The sequence below is a fragment of the Carassius carassius genome, chromosome 14 (assembly GCF_963082965.1).
Source record: "Carassius carassius chromosome 14, fCarCar2.1, whole genome shotgun sequence".
NCBI classification, from domain to species: domain Eukaryota; kingdom Metazoa; phylum Chordata; class Actinopteri; order Cypriniformes; family Cyprinidae; genus Carassius; species Carassius carassius.
In genome coordinates this window covers 12,901,050-12,920,496 of record NC_081768.1, presented here as the reverse complement: position 1 = coordinate 12,920,496, position 19,447 = coordinate 12,901,050, and the positions used below count along the sequence as shown (strand labels likewise).

At 36.7% G+C, this 19,447-nt stretch overlaps 3 protein-coding genes across 4 annotated transcripts; 2 read left to right on the top strand and 1 right to left on the bottom strand.

Moving 5' to 3' along the window:
* The first annotated feature begins 86 nt into the window (after positions 1-86).
* Positions 87-10,024, top strand: wbp1la (WW domain binding protein 1-like a). Of its 2 annotated transcripts, none has more exons than XM_059566180.1 (4): positions 87-338; positions 3,164-3,266; positions 5,062-5,223; positions 6,564-10,024. In XM_059566180.1, exons 1-4 carry the CDS (start codon positions 189-191, stop codon positions 7,298-7,300), a joined length of 1,152 nt encoding a protein of 383 aa, XP_059422163.1. In that variant the 5' UTR covers positions 87-188; the 3' UTR covers positions 7,301-10,024. The 2 variants fall into 2 exon arrangements, with proteins under 2 accessions (XP_059422163.1, XP_059422164.1); XM_059566181.1 differs by lacking the exon at positions 87-338 and adding an exon at positions 2,704-2,834.
* A 409-nt stretch (positions 10,025-10,433) lies between these two features.
* Positions 10,434-14,040, bottom strand: LOC132157044 (steroid 17-alpha-hydroxylase/17,20 lyase). The gene is made up of 8 exons (XM_059566179.1): positions 13,642-14,040; positions 13,433-13,571; positions 13,077-13,306; positions 12,374-12,460; positions 11,919-12,128; positions 11,664-11,833; positions 11,067-11,170; positions 10,434-10,988 (listed from the first exon to the last, which is right to left on the bottom strand). The coding sequence occupies exons 1-8, from the start codon at positions 13,972-13,974 to the stop codon at positions 10,705-10,707; spliced, it is 1,557 nt and encodes a 518-aa protein (XP_059422162.1). The 5' UTR covers positions 13,975-14,040; the 3' UTR covers positions 10,434-10,704.
* Positions 14,041-15,260: 1,220 nt separating this feature from the next.
* borcs7 (BLOC-1 related complex subunit 7) lies at positions 15,261-17,284 on the top strand. Its single transcript, XM_059565507.1, has 5 exons — positions 15,261-15,419; positions 15,679-15,741; positions 16,214-16,257; positions 16,608-16,628; positions 16,737-17,284. Exons 1-5 carry the CDS (start codon positions 15,288-15,290, stop codon positions 16,786-16,788), a joined length of 312 nt encoding a protein of 103 aa, XP_059421490.1. The 5' UTR covers positions 15,261-15,287; the 3' UTR covers positions 16,789-17,284.
* The last annotated feature ends 2,163 nt before the right edge of the window (positions 17,285-19,447 follow it).

Here is a 19,447-nt window from a genome sequence, read left to right as displayed (position 1 = left end):
TTTAGTTGTGTTTAAACGACAGATAAATCATCCAATCGTCGCTACGTTACGTTGTCAAACCAGGAAGTATTCGCTTGAACGGACCAATAGCAGCAGGGGGCTGGGCTTGCGGAGACTTTCGGAGTTTGTGAGAGAGTTGAAAGAAAGAAGAAAGAGACGTAACTGAAGCTAGCTCGCAAGCTAGCTGAATGTCCTCCCGTGTCGCAGATGTGTCGAAAGCCACGGGAAAGGACGGAATGTGGGGGGTTGGATATATAAAACAGGGAATGGGGTTGTTTGTAAGTAACGCGGTTATTGGACCGATCGGTTCGGTGACAGTGGAGGCAGCGTTGACCGAGGTAAAAACCCTGTTAGCATCATTAGCCTAGCCGGTAGATTGTGGCTTCGTCACAAAACCTAGTGAGCTGCCTACTTAGACAGTATTTTGAGGCACCCTAGGTGCATTTAAACGTTGTTCTCGTACTCAAAATGCTGTCTACGTAGTCAGCTCGTTAGGTTTTGAAGCACAGCCTGTATGTTTGCGTTCACAGCACTGACTACAAAGCTTACTTAGATTTTTAAGTCTGACATGCCACAAACATATTTTATAAAGTTCGAAAGTGAGATTTATCGTCCGCTTAAAAAAAAAAATCCGTTTTAGTAAACTCAACAACCTAGATGACAAGAACCTAGAGAGGGCTGATCTGAACAGTTTTAGATATGTTCATATGGCTTTTAAAGTAAATAAATGTACATGAATATACATTCACTGATCTATGATATGGACTTCAGGTGTGTCACGTCATTAAGTATCATTACTTTTAAGTGTAAAATAAAATAAATTTAGTTATAGGTGTAAAGTTGACCCCCTACAATAGACCAGCATTTAAATTAATCGTGTTTTTACAGTATACTTCTATGAAACGTACATTTTAATTACATAAAACCTGTCCCTAACCTTACCTCTATCCCATCTCAAAAGCCACAAAGTGTTTTGCAGTATGAACACTGTAAGTTCTTAAAACACAAGATATATTTAACCTTTTTATAGATAGTAGTTAAAGACACCTAATAATAATAATGTGGGACCTGATATGTGGACTGCCATATTTTATTTGCCATACATAACAATGGTGGTTGCCAAAGAAAGGACAGAAAGAAAGGAATTTCAGTAGTCGGTCGGTAGTGACCTTGGCTGCTTTTTAGTAAGTGATTCAATATCCTTGAGTGGATCTTTTAAATTTTTTGTTAAAGTCAGCAATTCATACCCTGATTCCGTACGTTTAGATTCCTATTTAGACTAATTCTAAAACGTTCAGCGATGTTAATCTGTAAACAGAATACAATTCTTGGAAAGTCTGTTCCATTTCAGTCTTGCTGAGGTTACATGTAAATACACAGCCAAATGAATGATTCATAAAGCTTGGTCTCGGGCTGAACATTATCCTTTCTGATGGATAAATAATGAAAAAAGTCTGTTATTACTGCTGCCACTGAAGTAAGGATGTACAATATGATATTTCAATCAGCGCAAGGTTTTATTGGTATTAAGGTTGTGATCCTTCTGCAGTCTAATCACAGTTTGAGTTGTACAGTTGACTGTGATTGACTTTTTAATGTTGGCTGTCTAGGACAAATATTTAATTTTTCCCACATATTTAAAAGATTTCAACAATGAAGGGCTAAGACTGTTTTGATTGTGTGCTTTTATTCTGGCCTTGACTGATAGGTGTGTATGAAGAAGATGCTCTTCTCTCTGTTGTGACAGGTGGTAGATCAAGGTCAGGGAATGAAAAAAGCAGGGAGCGAGCTGTTTGCTCTCCACAGGTGTTATCTCTGAGGGAATGTAGGTGCCTAAAAGATATGCGGATCTTCTAACATTACAAAAACAACATGCGTTGTGCCTACGAAATGGCGTTCACAGCTTTTACTTCAATAGTCACATTTCTGAAGTCAAACAGGACTTTTGAAGAATTAGGAAAGGATCATGAGAAGCTCTGCATCACAGCATTTTTTTCAAACGACACACGCCTGTTCAAAAGCTGAGAAGTCTGTATGGTTTTTATGTTGTTTTTTCCAGGTTTCTTCACTGATGAATGGAAAGTTCAAAGGAACTGCATTTATTTGAAATAGAAACCTTTTGTAATATTCTGAATGTTTTTCCTCTCACTTTTGATCAATTTATTGTGTCCATGCTGAATATTAATTTCAAAAAGAAAAAAAAAACCTCAATGAGCCCCACCAAACTTTTGAACAGTATTGTACATATCCCCTTCCAATGTAAATTCAGCTTTAAAAGAGAATAAATTTACTCCGGCATTATCTCTAAAAATGTATTTGATTGGTATTTTTTGTCTTCTGCATTACCTCAGCTGTTTGATGCCATTTGCCATTCTGTCCATTTTTTTGCACTACATCCAACCCTGCACAGGTTTGCAGCACTGAACACCCAGGCAAGATTTCAGTTTCGCTATACCTGTATCTAGCACACCACTCGAGGCAACTGTCAGGCCAGCAGTTGTTATCGATGTCTGCGTGTATGTGAGAAAAGCACAGATCGCTTGTCTGTTCATCCTGTTTACTTGCATTCCCTGGCAGCCCTCGCTTAGTCTGAAATGCCATGAGGGAGGCTGTGTATGTGTGTGTTTAAATCGAGCCCCTCCAGCTAATAAAGGGGGCAGTTCATGTCACACTGTACCATGTGTGGGTGGTGGGTGGTGGGTGGCCCGAGCCCGACCTTCCTCTTCTGTCTCTCCCTTGGTCTTTGCAGCCCTGTGTAACAAAACTCTGTGTCTCTGCTGTGTTGATTTCGCTATCAGACGCCTATCATGCCTTTTCTCCTGGGGTTTAGACAGGTAAAAGAGCAGAGGAATCAGCATTATTATTTTTAATTTAATTATCAAACGTAACTTTATATGGAAGTATAAAACATTCTGCACAAAGATTTGCAAAGCGATCTGCCTGTCAACTGTATTAATGTGCTGGGTATTATCACCTGTATGTATCACTGTCTTGGAGATATTTATTTACTTTATTTATTACTGTACTTATTCGTTTGGCTATATATTGCACTGAAATGTAATTTTAGTTTAGTGTTTCGCCATCAAAAAAAGCCTTTGGTGCACAGAGCTGTTCTGGGATCTGTGCTGATAATATGCTTTTATTATCTGTTTTGTTTTTGCAGACTCGGCTGCCTTGTGTAGGAGTGAACAACCAGAGTTACTTCTGTGATTCGGGCCACTGCTGTGGAGAATCTCAGTGTTGCAGCTATTACTACGAGGTGTGGTGTAAGTATCTAAGTCCTTCCTGCCTACACATGCTGTAAGATGAGGTCTGTCCATGGTGTATATGTTCTCTATAGTGTATGAAACATCCTCAAATTGCTTTGGATATGTGTGTAGTCATTTTTAAGTGCATATTGGTTGTGTAATATACAGTCGTCCCAATTCCAGGACACTGTAAACTGTGATTGAAAAGGCAGCCGGTCTAGATTTTTTAAAAGTTAGATTACATTCAACGTTGAAATGATTCAGCATTTAAATACAGTTGTAATAGCATTTAGGGGTGTAACATGCCACCTGTTTTTGTTCTTTCAAAAGTTGTTTGCAGTAAGCAGCCCAAACTTCTGATGCTAGCTATGGGTTGGACAGGAGGCGGCAAGCCTTGGGAAAAGACATCCCAAGTCATGGCTCACATTTGACACTGTAATTGTTTTGTTTCCGTAAATAGTAATGGGATTTAGGAGTTCAATCACGTAGCTTACTGGAACCAGATCTGCTATCATTTCAAGCACAAATGCATGTGACAGTACAAACGGATATAATGTTGTTGTTTTTTTACCTTTTTTTTAAACATCTTTTATAGGTTTTAATTATGAGTGTGATATGTGTTGGTTGCTTCTAACATTTATGCCATTGGCTGCCCCTGATCTAGTTGTTGTTCTGCCCCGTTCACACCCGTTGGCGATGTTCCTTTTCCTATCAAATTACCCCTCTGCCTCTGGTGTACCATCTATTTTAATAACTGAGGACTAACCTCATCTCCACGGTAATTACAGCACATCGTCTGCTGAGTCAAGGGGCTGCACTTTGGGTTTTGTACAATGTGCCAAATACATACTCGGACAGACACAAATCCAGTGTAACCCGATCAGACCAGCCCCTGTAAACAGCTGCCTTAAATTTCTCTATTAGGAAAAGTGGACCCCTCTGTCTGCCAGAAAAGGTCTCTGCTTTATTTGGGGCAAAGTTTCACACTCTTGGATGGATCTCACATGACATTGACCCACACGACTCTTGCCGTTGGCTGATGAGCGTCACACCCTAATGCCCAGCACATTCTTCTCTTGTGATCTGGTGGCAGATTGGGAGAAGACATTTCTGTACCAATATGAAAGTATTTTATAGATATTATTTTGTTTTTGTGAAGAAATTAATACTTTAAGCACAGATGCTTACAATAAAAGTGACAAAAAAAGACATTTTATTTCAAATAAACCCATTTTTTACTTTCTGTCCTTCAGAGAATCCTGAAAAAAAGTATCACCGTATAAAAAAATTCATCAATGTGTAAAAAAAATTTTTTCTTAACACTAAATAAGCATATTAAAACAATTTCTGAAGGATCATGTGAAAGTGAAGACTGGCACCACAGGAATAAATTGCACTTTAAAATATATTAAAATATGAACGTTATTGTAAATTGTAATATTGTTTCACTGTATTGCTCTTTTTACTGTATTTTTGATCAAATAAATGCAGTCATCATAAGCAATAGAGACTATTTTCTAAAAAAACATTTTAAAAATCATCAACAACTCCAAACTTTTAAATAATAGCATGTACAAAGTGTTCATCCAAAAAATCTAAATGTTAGACTAATGAAGTTTGACTGTGGGTGGAGCTTTAAGACAATGAAAATAGAAACCAAGCAACTAACAAAACATCTTGTCAGACATCACTGGTGACAACGACCTCGATTAACATGGAGGAGTTGTAATTTATGGTGTGTTGTGCCTGGTTCGGACATGATGTTCTCTTCCCTCATTAACAGTACTGTGTTATGTGTGTGCTCTTTCATCAGGGTTTTGGTTGGTCCTGACTCTCATCATCATTGTGGGCTGCTGCTGTTTGTGCCACCATCGTCGAGCCAAACACAGACTGCAACAACAGCAGCGGCAGCATGAGATCAACCTCATTGCTTATAGAGAAGCCCATAATTACTCCTCTCTACCCTTTTATTTCAGTCAGTACCCGATTCATTCCCCTGTCATTCTACCTCTAATCAATACAATACAATATAAATTTATCTCCCAAGGTGCAATTTAGTTTTGGCCACAGAGAGTGAATCAGACACTGATGTACAGGTGAAGAAAAAGGATGATTGGAGTTATACAAAGATGCAAACTATTCAGTGACAAGTTCACTTTCTTGAAATCAAAATAGGTCACCTGTGAGATTTGCTTAGATCCGATGAGAAAGGTGACGGGGTCTTACAAGGGTGCTTGTGATCTTACAAGAGTGAATAAAGAACTGGGGCTGGTTGCATAAACTTGTTTAGACAGGTCTTAAAAAGTTAGCGATCTAATTTCTTTTTTTTTTCAAGACTGGGGATAACATTTTTAATTCAGTTAAAGGTAGATTGGTCTTATTTGTATTGGAACATTTAGACTGATAACCCCTTGGCAACTGCTAGTTAGTCAAACTAGTTCTTAAGGCACAGTCTTAATATGGTGGCTAAGTTTATGCAGCTGGCTCCTGGTTGTTTCAGTAAGTTTGTATAGTATTTCCTTTACGCTTTACTTCAGAAACTATGTATAAAAAGGTTAATATTTTATATATTTGAGGTCTGCGATGTGGGAACGGTGAAGAGAGAGAGGGAAAGCTTTATGTTTTGTTCAGCATTGCCGGTTAATCAGCCAATATTGTCTTAAATAGCCTGCACAGCACTTCATCATTTAGAACATAGGATTTTGACCAAATATATTCAATCTTGATTTTTGTAAAATGTTGCAACAAGATGTTCATTTTTTTATTTGATTTTCTTTGAAACATTACAGTTTTGGACATATAAGGTAATAAAAATATTAGTAAAAATACCTTAAAGTACAGATGAGCATATAAAGCAAATATCTTTAAAAGAAATTCCATGTGGAGGATGCCTCCGATCTGCACCTTTTTTCCCCCTTACCTGTTTGCATCTCATGTTATAGTTGTGTGCAATGTAAACTGTTCTATAAGCTTTTTCTTAGTGTACAAAGAAATATCTTTTGAAATATACAACATATGAAATATACAATAATGTAAGTGGAACAGTAAACAAATATAGATTGGGTACATTTGAGTTATTACAGTTATTTATTTTATCAGTTACTATTATTCTAGAATGCCCAACAAAGCAGCACAAGTTGGATAAAAAGTATGCAGATCAGTGATAACTGTCTGTAAATAGCTAACAATAATATCTGAATCAAGTTATTAAGAGCTTGGAAGAACTACTACTAGATCTGTTCATTGTCCCTTAGAAGAAATGCATGGTTTAGTTGCGGTCAGTCAATAAATGCATTTCTTCGTACTCTTCTCCAGGGTTCCTGCCTGGCTACCTCTTACCAGCTTATGAGGAAGTTGAGAACAGACCACCGACACCCCCGCCTCCATACAGTGCCTCTCATCCAGGCCAGTCCACCAGCATTGACCCCATGTGCTCTGAACAACCAGAAGAGCTCTGCCCTCCCCTGCAGTCTAGCCCCGTCGTCCCGTCTGCATCTGAGAACTGTTCCCCGGGACCCTGTGTAGGGCAGCCAAATACTCCCACTGCACACCGACCTTTCGGAAGCACCTACAAACCACAGTACCTCAGCCGAGAAGAGGACGAGCAGCCCCAGGAGGTGGCGTGTGCTACCTCACACAGCCCCATCAAACAGGGCAGCTCCGTTGAGGATCTGACTGAACCCGTAGAAGACTGTTCTCCCGACAGCAAAGACAAGACTCCAGGACGCCACCGGCGCTTCACAGGTGACTCTGGGATTGAGGTATGCGTTTGCAACCAGGGGCCCGGGGATGGAGAGGAAGAGGAGGAGATGAAAGAGCTTGTAGGGCACATGGATGGAGGGGCGCTTGAGGAGCAGGACTTCTGTGAAAGCTGCAACCTCCATGGCAGCAGCCCTCCTCGTGGTCCAGGGGATGAGGAACAGGGCCTGGCTGCCTCAGACGTGCCTCTAGAGCACAGAGAGCATCAGCGGCCTCCAGTCTGCCTCCATCTGCACACCATCAACGAACAGGACGGTCCGCATCACGTCAGCAACACAGACCCCCAGAGTTGAGCACAACCGGTTCCAGCAGAGACTTACTTTAGACTGCTGTCTCCCTTTACGTTCTTGAGATACATCAGTTTGTACTGTCAGCAATGCCACTTTGGTTGTACTTTGAGTGTGTCTGTGTGAGAGTGAGAGAGAAAGAGATGGATAGGGAGGGAGGGAGGGAGAAGGAGAGTTTTAAAAGGGTGTTAATGTGTGAGTCCTCGAGGTTTTATGGATTAATAGGGTAATCTAGTAAAGTCTGTTGCCTCACAGAGAGATCACAATCAAAGCCACAGGGGAAATTCAACTTAGTTTATAGCCTTATTGAGCTCTGGGTGACATGCCTGTAGATTTGGAAGCTTACATTGCTTTTTGGCTGATTTCCTCCTACTGAGATGAAGATTGCACACAAGATCAGGGGATATTGATTTGTGCTGGCTTTTGCTCCTGAGTTCTTACCTGTAATGTCATTTTAAAATACTTAAAGGGACAGTCCACCCAAAAATGAAAGATCCGTCTTTTAGTCTCTCTTAAGGAATTCCAAATACACAAGACATTTGTTCATGTTTAAAACACAAGTGAAGATATTTTTAATTAAAAAAATGAGATCCATTTAAAAAAAAAAGCATATTCCACTAAAAGTGGGTGCTTTGAAAAGATTGTAAAATAAATCCATATGCACATGCATAGAGCACATCAAATATGGTAAATAAAGGATGAAACGCATGATGCACGAGAACCAGTGAAGTTCAAGCAAGTACAGTTGAAATTATTCTTCCACGTTTCTTGTTAAATATGAATAAAAGCTTGAATCAAATCTGTTAATTATATAAGCCAATTATGTCTCTTCAGAAGACTTTGATTAAACCACTTGATTCATATGGAATCATTTATGATCTTTTTGAAGCATCAATATTCATGTGGAAGTTCGTAGGGGGTACAGAAATATTGCAGGTTTGATTAAAAGTAATTGATAACAATTTTCATTTTTTGGTGGATTATCCATTTAAGATCATAATGTGCATGAAAAAAAAATGGAAAAGACAGCCACAGAGCAGTCTGTTAAAACTTCAGAGCTTTAATATTCATTTGTTGTTTCTGGTTTTTATCACTTGTCTTTTTTCTGAAAATGTTTGATCTGGAGTATCTGCATGATGCTATTCAGAACAATGAAGGAAAGCAATTATCTCAAATATATATTTTTTGTCTTTTTGTATCAATAAGTGAATGTGCTCCCTACTTAGCAGAGTATGGTTGCCATTTTGTTTATTTTGTCTCATCTTTGTATAACATTGTCTTGGGCTTTATCCAATGTTTTGCATCATTATTTGCTTAAACTGAATACATTCACATGCTATATACTGTTTTGAACTCCATTATGCAAAGACTCTTCAAATGAAGGCTGAAAATACCTTAGTATATAGATTGAACCCAGCTTGTACATTTACACTCGGTGCCTTTGTTGATCTATGTAGTTTTCATATGCCTTAAAAAGAAGAGTGTGTCTCGTAGTTTTGATTTCTGCATAAAATAAGGGCCAGTATGAGTGAAGATTTTGCTCAGTGGTAACGTCTTCTTTGAAAGGATAACTTGATAAGCCTTCCATCAAAACCTAAAAGTTAAAACGTTTTTTTTTTTTGCCTTAATTTAATTTCTATATTCTCCCATAATGCTTTTAAGTTGTTTTTGTATCTTAACACTGTAAGGGAACTCTTGCACCACTAACATTAACTTATGTAAAGGCCTTATTAAATATTTTAATGTGCATTTTGTTGTAGCAGACCAGGTAAGGTTACTGTCATATTAGTGTAGCACTTAAGTCGGGTTCATGATGAGATTGAGATTTTGTGTTTCTGTGGCAGTGAGACTGAAAGCTGCTCCACTACACTTCACTTCCCTACACTGTCTGAGTGTGTGTGTGTGTGTGTCATAGTAGGATGCTTTAAGTGGATCGTTCTTCAGGCCACTGTGTTTCTTTGACCTTTGGTTTAGATTAGCAGTTGTAGGCATCCTTTAATAGTCTTAGCTTGGGCACAGATGGCTTTTCGGCTCTGTTGATTTTCAGATCAGAGTGTTCCTTTGTAAATGGTAGCTAATTTTCTATCAGAAGTGATGTGGCCGGTAAATTAAGTTCCTAGTGTTGGCTGGAAGAAGAAAAAACGGTTCGGGAGGTAGAATTTCAACATTTACGTGGTGCCTTCAGAAATATTTTGATAGCAGTATTGTTTGGCAAAACTAAAATTGAGCATTCTGAATGATTTGGACCAGTTATAGCATCAAAATTATTTGACCGATTAAGTGAAGCTTGAAGCTACAAAGTCAACTATCTTTCTGTAGTTCGAGTCGCCATTGTTTTCTATCGTCTTTTGATGTTTGAGACCAAAGGTATTGATTAAAAGTGGAAATCTGAGTCACTGTGTTGGGTAGCTCACTGTGAATGAGATGTTCATTTGTTTTGCCTAAAAAAGTTGTCATTGCACTGTTTTGACACTGAGCAGTGAGTGTGTGTGTGTGTGTGTGTGTGTGTGCGGGCTTGATGGTGACAAAGGCTTTGCAAGCCAACTGCTTTTTTTCTCTCTCTTAATCTTTGATTCAAGCCTGGTACTATGTTTTAGTTTTGTATCCATAGTCACTTTCTTTTTATATATGAAACTGTCTTTTCCGCATTTTATAAGAAGACTCAACCAAATTAAAGAGTATCAAAGAATGTTCCATATTAATAAAGAAAAAGCTTTGAAAGCCTGTGGATTTCTGTGAGTGGTTCAATTACGCATCCAAAATGGCAGTTTTTTCCATTTTCAGCCATTTTTGTTTCTCAAAGTATTTTTTCTTATTCATTTTCCTATAGGAATTTCTTAAAAGTCTTTAAAAAAAAAAAAAGAAACTTAGACAAAATGACAAAGGTACAAGACTGTGTACTTAACAGTTTTATTGAAGGAAAGAAGAAATTGACAACTAAAAAATGGTGGGAAAATAACTTGATTTAAAGATGATTATGCATGTATAGAAGCAATATTTACATTTGTTTTACAAATTTAAGTATTTGAGAATGCAGAGAGATTGACATCATTCACGGTATTTAGTGAGAGTGTTCTTTTTTGCTTGTTTTGATTTTCTGATTGGTGGATATTTCTTTGCAGAATTATGGTTAATGTGGTTTTTCATCAAAAATTCCATGTTGAAATAATGTGGACTGATGACTTCAGCAAAAGCACATACCATTAATGAACAGTTCAGTTGCCCATCAAGAAAATGAATGGGATTTTTACCTCCAGAACTTGACTGTTGCACACTATTCAATTACTGTTGACCATGGAGTCACACTGTCTTAATATATTAATTATATTCATGTCTAATCTGTGATATTCGATAGCAGGCATCATAAAAAATTAGCACTGTCTCAAGAGTACAAAACACAGATAATTTACTCAGCAGTGCTGCATTAGTGGGGATTTTTCCCAATCTGCTCTTAGTTTAGCAATGACTTTAAATTTCTTGGGTTGAAGAACCACACCAAACTTGCCCTGGAGGTCAGGCAGAGGCTGGCCAGTGGGCATCTCTAGTATGAATCTTTGCAAAATCCATGACAGGAAGAGGAAGAGTTCCATCTTCGCCAGAGCCTCGCCGAGACAAACTCGAATCCCTGCGCCGAAGGGCAGATAGCTGGCCGAAGGGCAGCACAAACCATCACCCTCCTCGTTCAGAAATCTCCCTGTCGGTTGAGAGGATTCATTGTATTTGGAAATGTTCACAGATTACATGAATGTTTGTTATCACTGCAGATTCTCACCTGGGTCAAACAGCTCAGGATTCTTCCATTCCTTCTCATCATGATGTAAAGACCACAGGTTAATAATGACTCGGGTTCCTTTCTGCACAGTGTATTCTCCGACACTGTCAAAGAGAGCAGAGAAGACATCACGCTAAACAGGATTTAATATGAATGTGAAATTTTTGCAACCCCGAGGGTAAAATTTGGACGTTTTTATTTTTCAAATATTCAAATGATGTTCATTAAACTTCAAAAACAAATAGCAAATAATCATCCAAATTAATAAAATATTAAATAAAATGGAATGGAATAAGCTACTACTCAAATGTTTGAGGTCAATAAGATAAATACAGCTTTCAGAAATCATTCTAATACGGTGATTTGCAGCTAAAAAACATTTCTGCTTATTATAAATGTTGAAAACAGCTGTGCCTCCTAATATTTTTTTGGATACTGTGATGCGTTTTTTCAGTAATATTTGGTCAAAAGTAGAAAAATTTATTTTCTTTCACAATTTCATGCATCCTTGCAAAATAAAGGAAAATATATATATATTTTTTTTTGGGGGGGGGGGGGGGGGGGTCTTTTTTTTGGTTCTTTTTTTTTTAACCCTACCTGGAGTCTTGGAGCGCCACATGAGGGATGAGAAGTGGGGCGACAGGTCGGATCCTCAGAACTTCTCTTATTGTGGCCTCAAGATAAGGCAAATTCCCTCTGTCACTGAGCTGAGGCTGTCTGTCTTTTCCAATCTTATTGTCCAGCTCCTCCTGAATCTTTCTCTGCACCTAATGCCAAATGTAAAGAACATCTATTAAGTTTCGTCGTTGCAAGAACTGATTCCTAAATGCCAGTTGTGAGCAGTTTATTTACCTGTGGATTATGGACAAGGTAAGCTATCGACCATTTGAGTACAGTAGTTGTGGTCTCCACCCCTGCCCCGAAGATATCCCCCACAGTCATGAGCACGTGGTCTTCAGTTAAACCAACATCATGAGTGCTGGTGTTGTTATTCTCTGAGCTTCGTTTGGCCCTCAGAAGTGCATCCAAGAGATCCCGCTGGACGTTGTCGCTGTAATCCACCTGCAGAGGGAGACGAATCCCAGGATAATGAGGGAGAAATCATAGTAAAGCACCGACTTTTTCTCAGTGACAGCGGGCTCTTTGTTGAATCTAGTACACTACACTAATTTATAATATATGTAATTTTTCACTCCATCTAAGACTGTTTATTGTTCACACAGCTTTTCTGAACTCATGTTGATTACTAACAGGGAGTATTCCACATTTTCATTTGCATTTTTGTAATAGTGAAAATGCACGCTTACCTTGTGCTCCTCGTATTTCTTTTGAAGCAGTTTGTCTCTGATTGAAACACACTGTTTTAGGATTTTGAGGTCTTTGTTTGGGAATATCTTGGAGGAAAAACACACATGTAGGCTATTTGAATTCAAAGCATAAGACAAAAATGATTTTTATTATATCTTAGGTATAACTAACCACTAGGAAAGCCAAGAATTACCGTTCAAAAGTAAGATTCGTTTGAAAGAAATCAATACGTTTATTCAGCAAGGATGCATTAAATTGATCAAAAGTGACAAAAAAGATACAGTAGCTTATTTATAATGTCATTAAACATCTTCTGTTTCAAATAAATGTGGTTCTTTCGAACTTTCTGTTCATCAAAGAAGCCTTAACAAATGTATTGTTGTTTTCACATAAATATAAGCCAGTTTAGTATAAGCCAGTTTAGAGCAGCACATCAGCATACTAAAATGATTTTATGAATTTATGATCTTATGAAAGAGACACTAAAGACTAGCGTAAAACAGTATGCTGAAAATTCAGCTTTGCATCACAGAAATAAATTACATTCTAAAATTAGAAACTAGACAATAGTTATTTTGAGTTCTGAAATGACTGTTTTTACTGTAATTTTTTATCAATTAAATACACCCCTGGTGAGACCTCTTTCCAAAAACAATTAAGAATCTTGCTGTGTAAGACACATCATCACATATTAAAGCTTACCTGCAGCCATGGGAAAATATCCACCAAGCTGTCCTTAGCGACTGTATCCACGATTCCCTGACTGTACTGGAGCATGGACTCAAACTCAGCATCTCCACGTTTGTATGAGGAGTTGAAACACAAGGCACACACCACATTTGTGACGGCACGAGTCAGCTCCGGAGCCAGATCCACAACGCTGTTCTGGGATTCAGTCAACATGTCACACATAGAGCTGGCCTCCCTGCAGACTTCAGGTGGAAAGTAAGAATTAGGTAGCATGCCATGATTTGTATACTTTTCAATTTTGTATGCATTTTTTATCATTTACATTGCTTTATATAGTTGTATATCATGTTGGTTGCAGTGATACTCACTTATCTTTTCAATACAAACTGAACCTTCACCAAACATGCAAAGAGCTCCATGCACCATTTTCCGATGGAACTTCCATGTGGAACTGTAGTCAGCAAATGCTATATCTTTCCCATCTCGAGTTAATAAGTCTGTTGTAACCTTAAAGACAAACATGTAAAGTAAAGTAAATATTTTAGTGAAATTCAGCTGCTGATGAAAGTTTACTTACAGTTCGTGGCCTCCCTGCAAATATTTTCCCTTTTTTCATCAGGATCTCTTTTGCATGATGGTGGTTGTTCACAATCAGGACTTTGTGGGAGCCCATCATGAGGGAATAAAGATCTCCGTATTTCTTCTGCAGCTGCTGAAAGAAGATGTGTGGAGGACAGTCAGTTACGAGGCTGAGGAGACTCCCGATGATGGGGAGTGATGGGAGGCTTGGAGGAGATCTGCCGCCTGGCACAAATCCATTCATCTTCCTTTTGAGATACAGTGCTAGTAGAGCTACTGTAGATAACAGGCATGAACAGAGAAGCCATGGCAGGATGAGTTGGTCAGACATGGTCAGCTACATTCAACCAAGTGTTCACCAGCTCTTCAAATCAGCACTGCCTGTATGGGCGAGGCGACGGGAGATTTTTATGCGAATTCTTCAATGCCACCTCCTTGACCCTGAAATAGTTTAGCCTCAACTATCTAAGTGTCATCAGGGCTGTTTTCAACATAGCTGTTGATTGGTTCCCCACATTCAAGAAATGCATGAAGCCCATTTTTGATTTTCTATTTGATTTGATTATATATATAATCTTTTGGAAATTTTCCTGAAATGTAACATTTCTTTCAACTTTTAGCTTAACTTTGTAAGTTATACTTCTTTTGGAGCTTACAGAAACAATCACGACTGCATGCTGTAATGCTGTGCAACTGATAAAATGCCACTTTCTACAAATAGTATACAAAATTAGGCTAGAAAGTCTTAAAAACAAAATAGCCTTTTTTGATAAATGATAAAATAAGGGGAGTGCTTAACCTTTGGAAAATGATGACCATTAATAGGTCAAACTAAACCTTATTGTCTTTAATACAAAGTTCATAGTCTGTTAAATTTTCTATAGGATTTATTTTTATTTTTTGCTCACATTAAAATCCTGTTTTTTTGTGTTTTTTCTAGAAACAATTGCATAAAACATAAAATAATATAAAATGGATGTAAAAATGACTTAGACAAAATGTAGCCTATAAAATTACAAATAAAATGTAGGCTACAATAAATGTTGGTTTGTTATCACTAACAGTATTTTAAACATACAGCTAAATAATCTTTTTTTCTTTCTTACATTAAGAGGATTTAAATGGGATAATTGAAAAAAAAGGGAAAGAAGCTACATTTGATGCTATATATTTATTTTATGCTACATAATTATTTATATTTAATAGATTTCATATGGCAAGGCAAGCTTATTGTACATTTCATACAAATCACAATGGTGAATAAAAGTGTTTATAATCACATTAATAAAAGCAGATTTTAAATTTTAAATAAGAAAAATAAAATGAATTTTAAATACTTAAGAATAAAATATATAAAAATACTCTATATAAAATATTGTCCAATCACATAACACAAGAAATGTGCTATAATAAACTGACTTAACATGCCTTGACTTCACTTAAGTGCTTTGTTATTAAACGTATTTTTATTACGTATTAACTTTGCGTATTAAAGTTACTTAAAGTTATAAAATGTCTAAGATAAAGATGAAGTTAGATAAAGTTTTCTAAGTAGCCTTACTAAACATCTTCCCCATCCTCTCATCTGTGTCATTCGCGTTCATATTTGAAATTGTCCCTCGCCTGGAGCCGTAGTAAACAGTGATGGCTTCCTCCGAGACGCAGCCTCGCTTCGGTCAATCTGTTAAAGGTTTATTGTCTGATAAAGTCACTTCTTGCAGTGGAGATGTGATCGCTCTAACCCGTCAAGTTTTGAAAGGATCCAGGAGCCAAGAAGTAAATATACGAAACGTTGCATTGTTATATATAACGTTGTATGAGGCGAGATATTTGCCCGGCTATCTGTTTCCTCTTCAAAGTAATACACACCGGATGCACGCCTCAAAACTTAGTATATCCTGGGATTCATATGCCCCAAAAAATTTGCCATTATATGATGTCCAGACATGCTGTGATCAGACAGGTGTTCACTAGGTTTTGAGATGGATGAATGCAGTTGTCTCATAAAATAACAGTGGTCTCTTCTACTTTACAGCTACTCAGTCAGGCAGCGAGAAATATGGTAATTCAAGAAGATGCAATTCTGCATTCTGAAGATGTAAGTGAGATAAAGGCAAAATGATTTTCTTTATAAGATACAACAGTATAACAGACTACATCAAATGCATGTAAATGACAGTTGCCACTTTATATCTCTCAGTAATATTTCTTGATGATATTTAAATCTTTAGTTTTATGATCAAAGCTCTAGTTTTTACTGCGGCGTGCAAATAATGCAATGCATTGATATGCTTTTTAGATTTGAATATGATTTTTAAATATAGTATATTGATAACCAACTAAATTGATTAAGTTGCTTATACTTAAAGGCATTTTACTTGCTAAAAAAGCATGAACTATCAGTCAGAGGACAGAAGGCAAGGCATGTAGTAGATTGTGTACAACTGATTTCTCAGTAGCTTTGATCATGTTGATAATTTAGAGGCCTTAGAATTCCTTTTATCGAATATGATACAGTTGGCTGTTTAATAAAGCAGATGTAACTTCTCTAAGTATCTTTGTTCTTGCAGAGTCTACGGAAGATGTCTATTATAACAACCCACTTGCAGTATCAGTAAGTAGACAAGTATACATATATACTGCATTTATCTACATTAACATCTTGTACTTGTACAAAGGAAAGGCTCGTATACCTCATAAACTTAAATTTAAAAAAATAAAAACTGAACTGTGATTCAGTTTTGTACATTTATACAAATTGTGTCTTTGTTTGAATTCCTTTACAAATAAACTTTTTTCAGCTGTATTTTATAAAGCGCTATATAAATAATCTGGATTTGACTTGACTTTAACCTTTTTTGATCACTACATACTTCCCATACTTTAATTTGTGTTATTTCACAGTTTAGACTAAATAAAACAAAACTGAATTCTGATATATTTCTTTATTTTGTTTTTATCCAGGCAAGAGGCCATTCAAAAGAAGTAAGTCGTTATATTTAGGTCATTCAAATTATTTAAATTGTTGCATGTTATTTTTTTTATTTTTTCTCTAAACATTTGTTAACTCTTCATCTGTAATGTCTTTCACAGTGTAGAACACTCCAAAAACCTGCAGGAACAGCTCAGACACTTGATGAAATAATAGAGCCCTTCTAATAACATGCTGTGGATATCACATTCTCTGGTTTTCAGTGATTTTAACAGTAGATCAGATCGCTTTTTGAGATGGCTCATTGCATAGCAGATTGCTAGTTAAAAAAAAAAGGCAGAGACCAACAACCTCCTATTCTCTAACACCTGATTTTGGATGGTCGTGAAAAACATGCATAAGACCTTCAAGTGAAGACTTTTCTGTGGGAGATTGTTTCCAGTATTCATATTTGTCTTTTTGAAATGATAGTGCAATGTCAAAACAATATACTGTTTTTGTCTCATCTTTTAGTGTAAGAACATTTGCTTTTAGACTTTTAGATGCTGCGTAGTCAAAATTTCCCAATTCACTGTACACCAAATGTACAAATTCTATTTTCTTGTTAATTTATATATGTTTTTTTATGGTGTTGCTGTGCCAAATTAACTAGAATATTTTTTTAGGTTTAGGCTTGGAACAACTTTAATAAATGTATGTGGAAAAGCAATGAGAACGTGTCCTTTGTTGAAAGTCCAACACAGGGTTAGGTGACAAAGGTTATCCCACATGCAATATCAGCAGCTCCTCTGCAAGGGCAAGCAGATGGATGTCCTAGACCTAGAGCAAGGACTTGAGCATAACTATTCACTTCAACTTAGTTTTGACTTTTGTCTGCAAGACTTGTGCAGAATACAGACTGTATTTTGTTACATAATAGTCAAAATATAACCATGGCCATCAACATATAGTTTCAACGTTGCAATAATTTGGATGTTAATGTTGATATGTCCATATTTTATTATTATTATTATTATTATTATCATCAATAAAATAATGAATAATAAAATAAAAATTAATTTCTGAGAAAAAAATATTAGTTTGCGATATCAACAGCTAATAAATAACAAAGATTAACTTTTAAGTTCTTGGTAAAAGGTCTTGCACTATGCACATCTGCCCATTCACAGCATCATGGGAGACCTTGAATTGGAAAGAATGTTCTGTACCTCCCCAGTTCAACTTATCAGTACTCAAGGTCTATAATAATGAAGTCTAGCAATCTGCCAAGAGTTTGTGTAAAAGCAAGTCTTGAGGTAATCACTACTATTAGGAGGTTTTTCGAAAGGATGATGTCTTACAAATTAATATATACAAAAGATGTTGTGGGAATAAATAAATTATGTGGAATATTCACAGCAATCGCTCAAAGCAACATTGTGTGCTTTCTCACATAATGACATTTCCCCCCGTAAAAGAATATGCCACTTTAACTTGTGTATCCTTATTATTTAATTTATGAAACTATGCAAAAAAGACATTTGTAGTTTGCTTTATGATACAATGTATAATAAAGCACACTAGAAGAATTTACAGAGCTAATGGTTTTACTGTTCTTTCGCTTTTCAGATCTGCAAAACCTTCTTGTTTCAATTTTATATTGCCCTGTTTGACTATGTCAGTTATGTACAAGAGGTGTTGATTTTGAAAAAGGAGGAAAGAAGTCAAAGTATTATTGTCAGTGTTTTGGCTCCCTCTATAGGTAAAACACATTTCCATATAGAACAAATCAATTGAAGGGTAAGTTTACAGGTTTATAGGTTTTAGTGACTGGATGTAATCATGCAAGGACTATAATATGGCTATATATATTCTTTTATATAAATTCATATTGATCTACTGCCTTATATGAGCTAACAGAAATACAAACAATTTTCCCAATTAGAATTAGAAAAAGAAAGAGGAAAAAAGATGCACACCAAACTCTCTCTCTCTCTCTCTCTCTCTCTCTGTGTGTGTGTGTGTGTGTGTGTGTGTGTGTGTGTGTGCATGAGTGAAAAGGCTTTACCTTTTTACTGTTTTAGGGGCCAGTTTAGTCTTTTCTGACTAAGCCGAAGACTTTTTTTATTTTGTGAATGAATTATGATTATTAAAATACTCATACTATTAAATATAAAATAGCCCAAATTTAGAATGTCTCGTTATGTATATTATATAGATAGTTCTAAATGTAATTTTTTTATAAAATCGTTTTGTCTTGTACAATTTAAAATCTCTCCAAAAGGTGACAAAATAAGGACAAATTAAAATAATCATAATTTTAATATGTCATAATCTATATTAGTATACGAATTTCCCTCTTTTGTGATTTTCTGAAACGTCACAAACTATTTGGTTTGCCATTAAATTTAGTGGTTCTATGAAGGAACGGACTTTTTGTACGTCTTGAGAAAATTGACGTCACGAACGCATGAATGAAGGCACGAGTTTGTTTATCTGGCAGAGACGCACACGCGCTTAAATAGAAAGCGAATCTTTTTATTCTGTGCGTCGTAATTTTATTATGCATTTCTTTATGTATCATTCACCCCACTACATTCGTCATACAGTTTTTACATACATTCTCCGTTTTCAGAACTAACCCCGAAATTTCAATACGTTAATGCAGTAGTTTCAATGGTGAAAAAACGTTGGTCGACGGTGACCACTCCCACCTTTTTGGTACCGCTCATTTTGATTGGTCTTTGGATACACCCACTACCGCGTTTAAGCCCGATAGCACCATAGATATGTATGTATAGATATGAACTTTTCTATGGCTAGCACCGCGAGATTTCATTGGATGCCGTTGGTCGTAATTTGCATACGCGACCGGATTGGTCAAAACGACCGT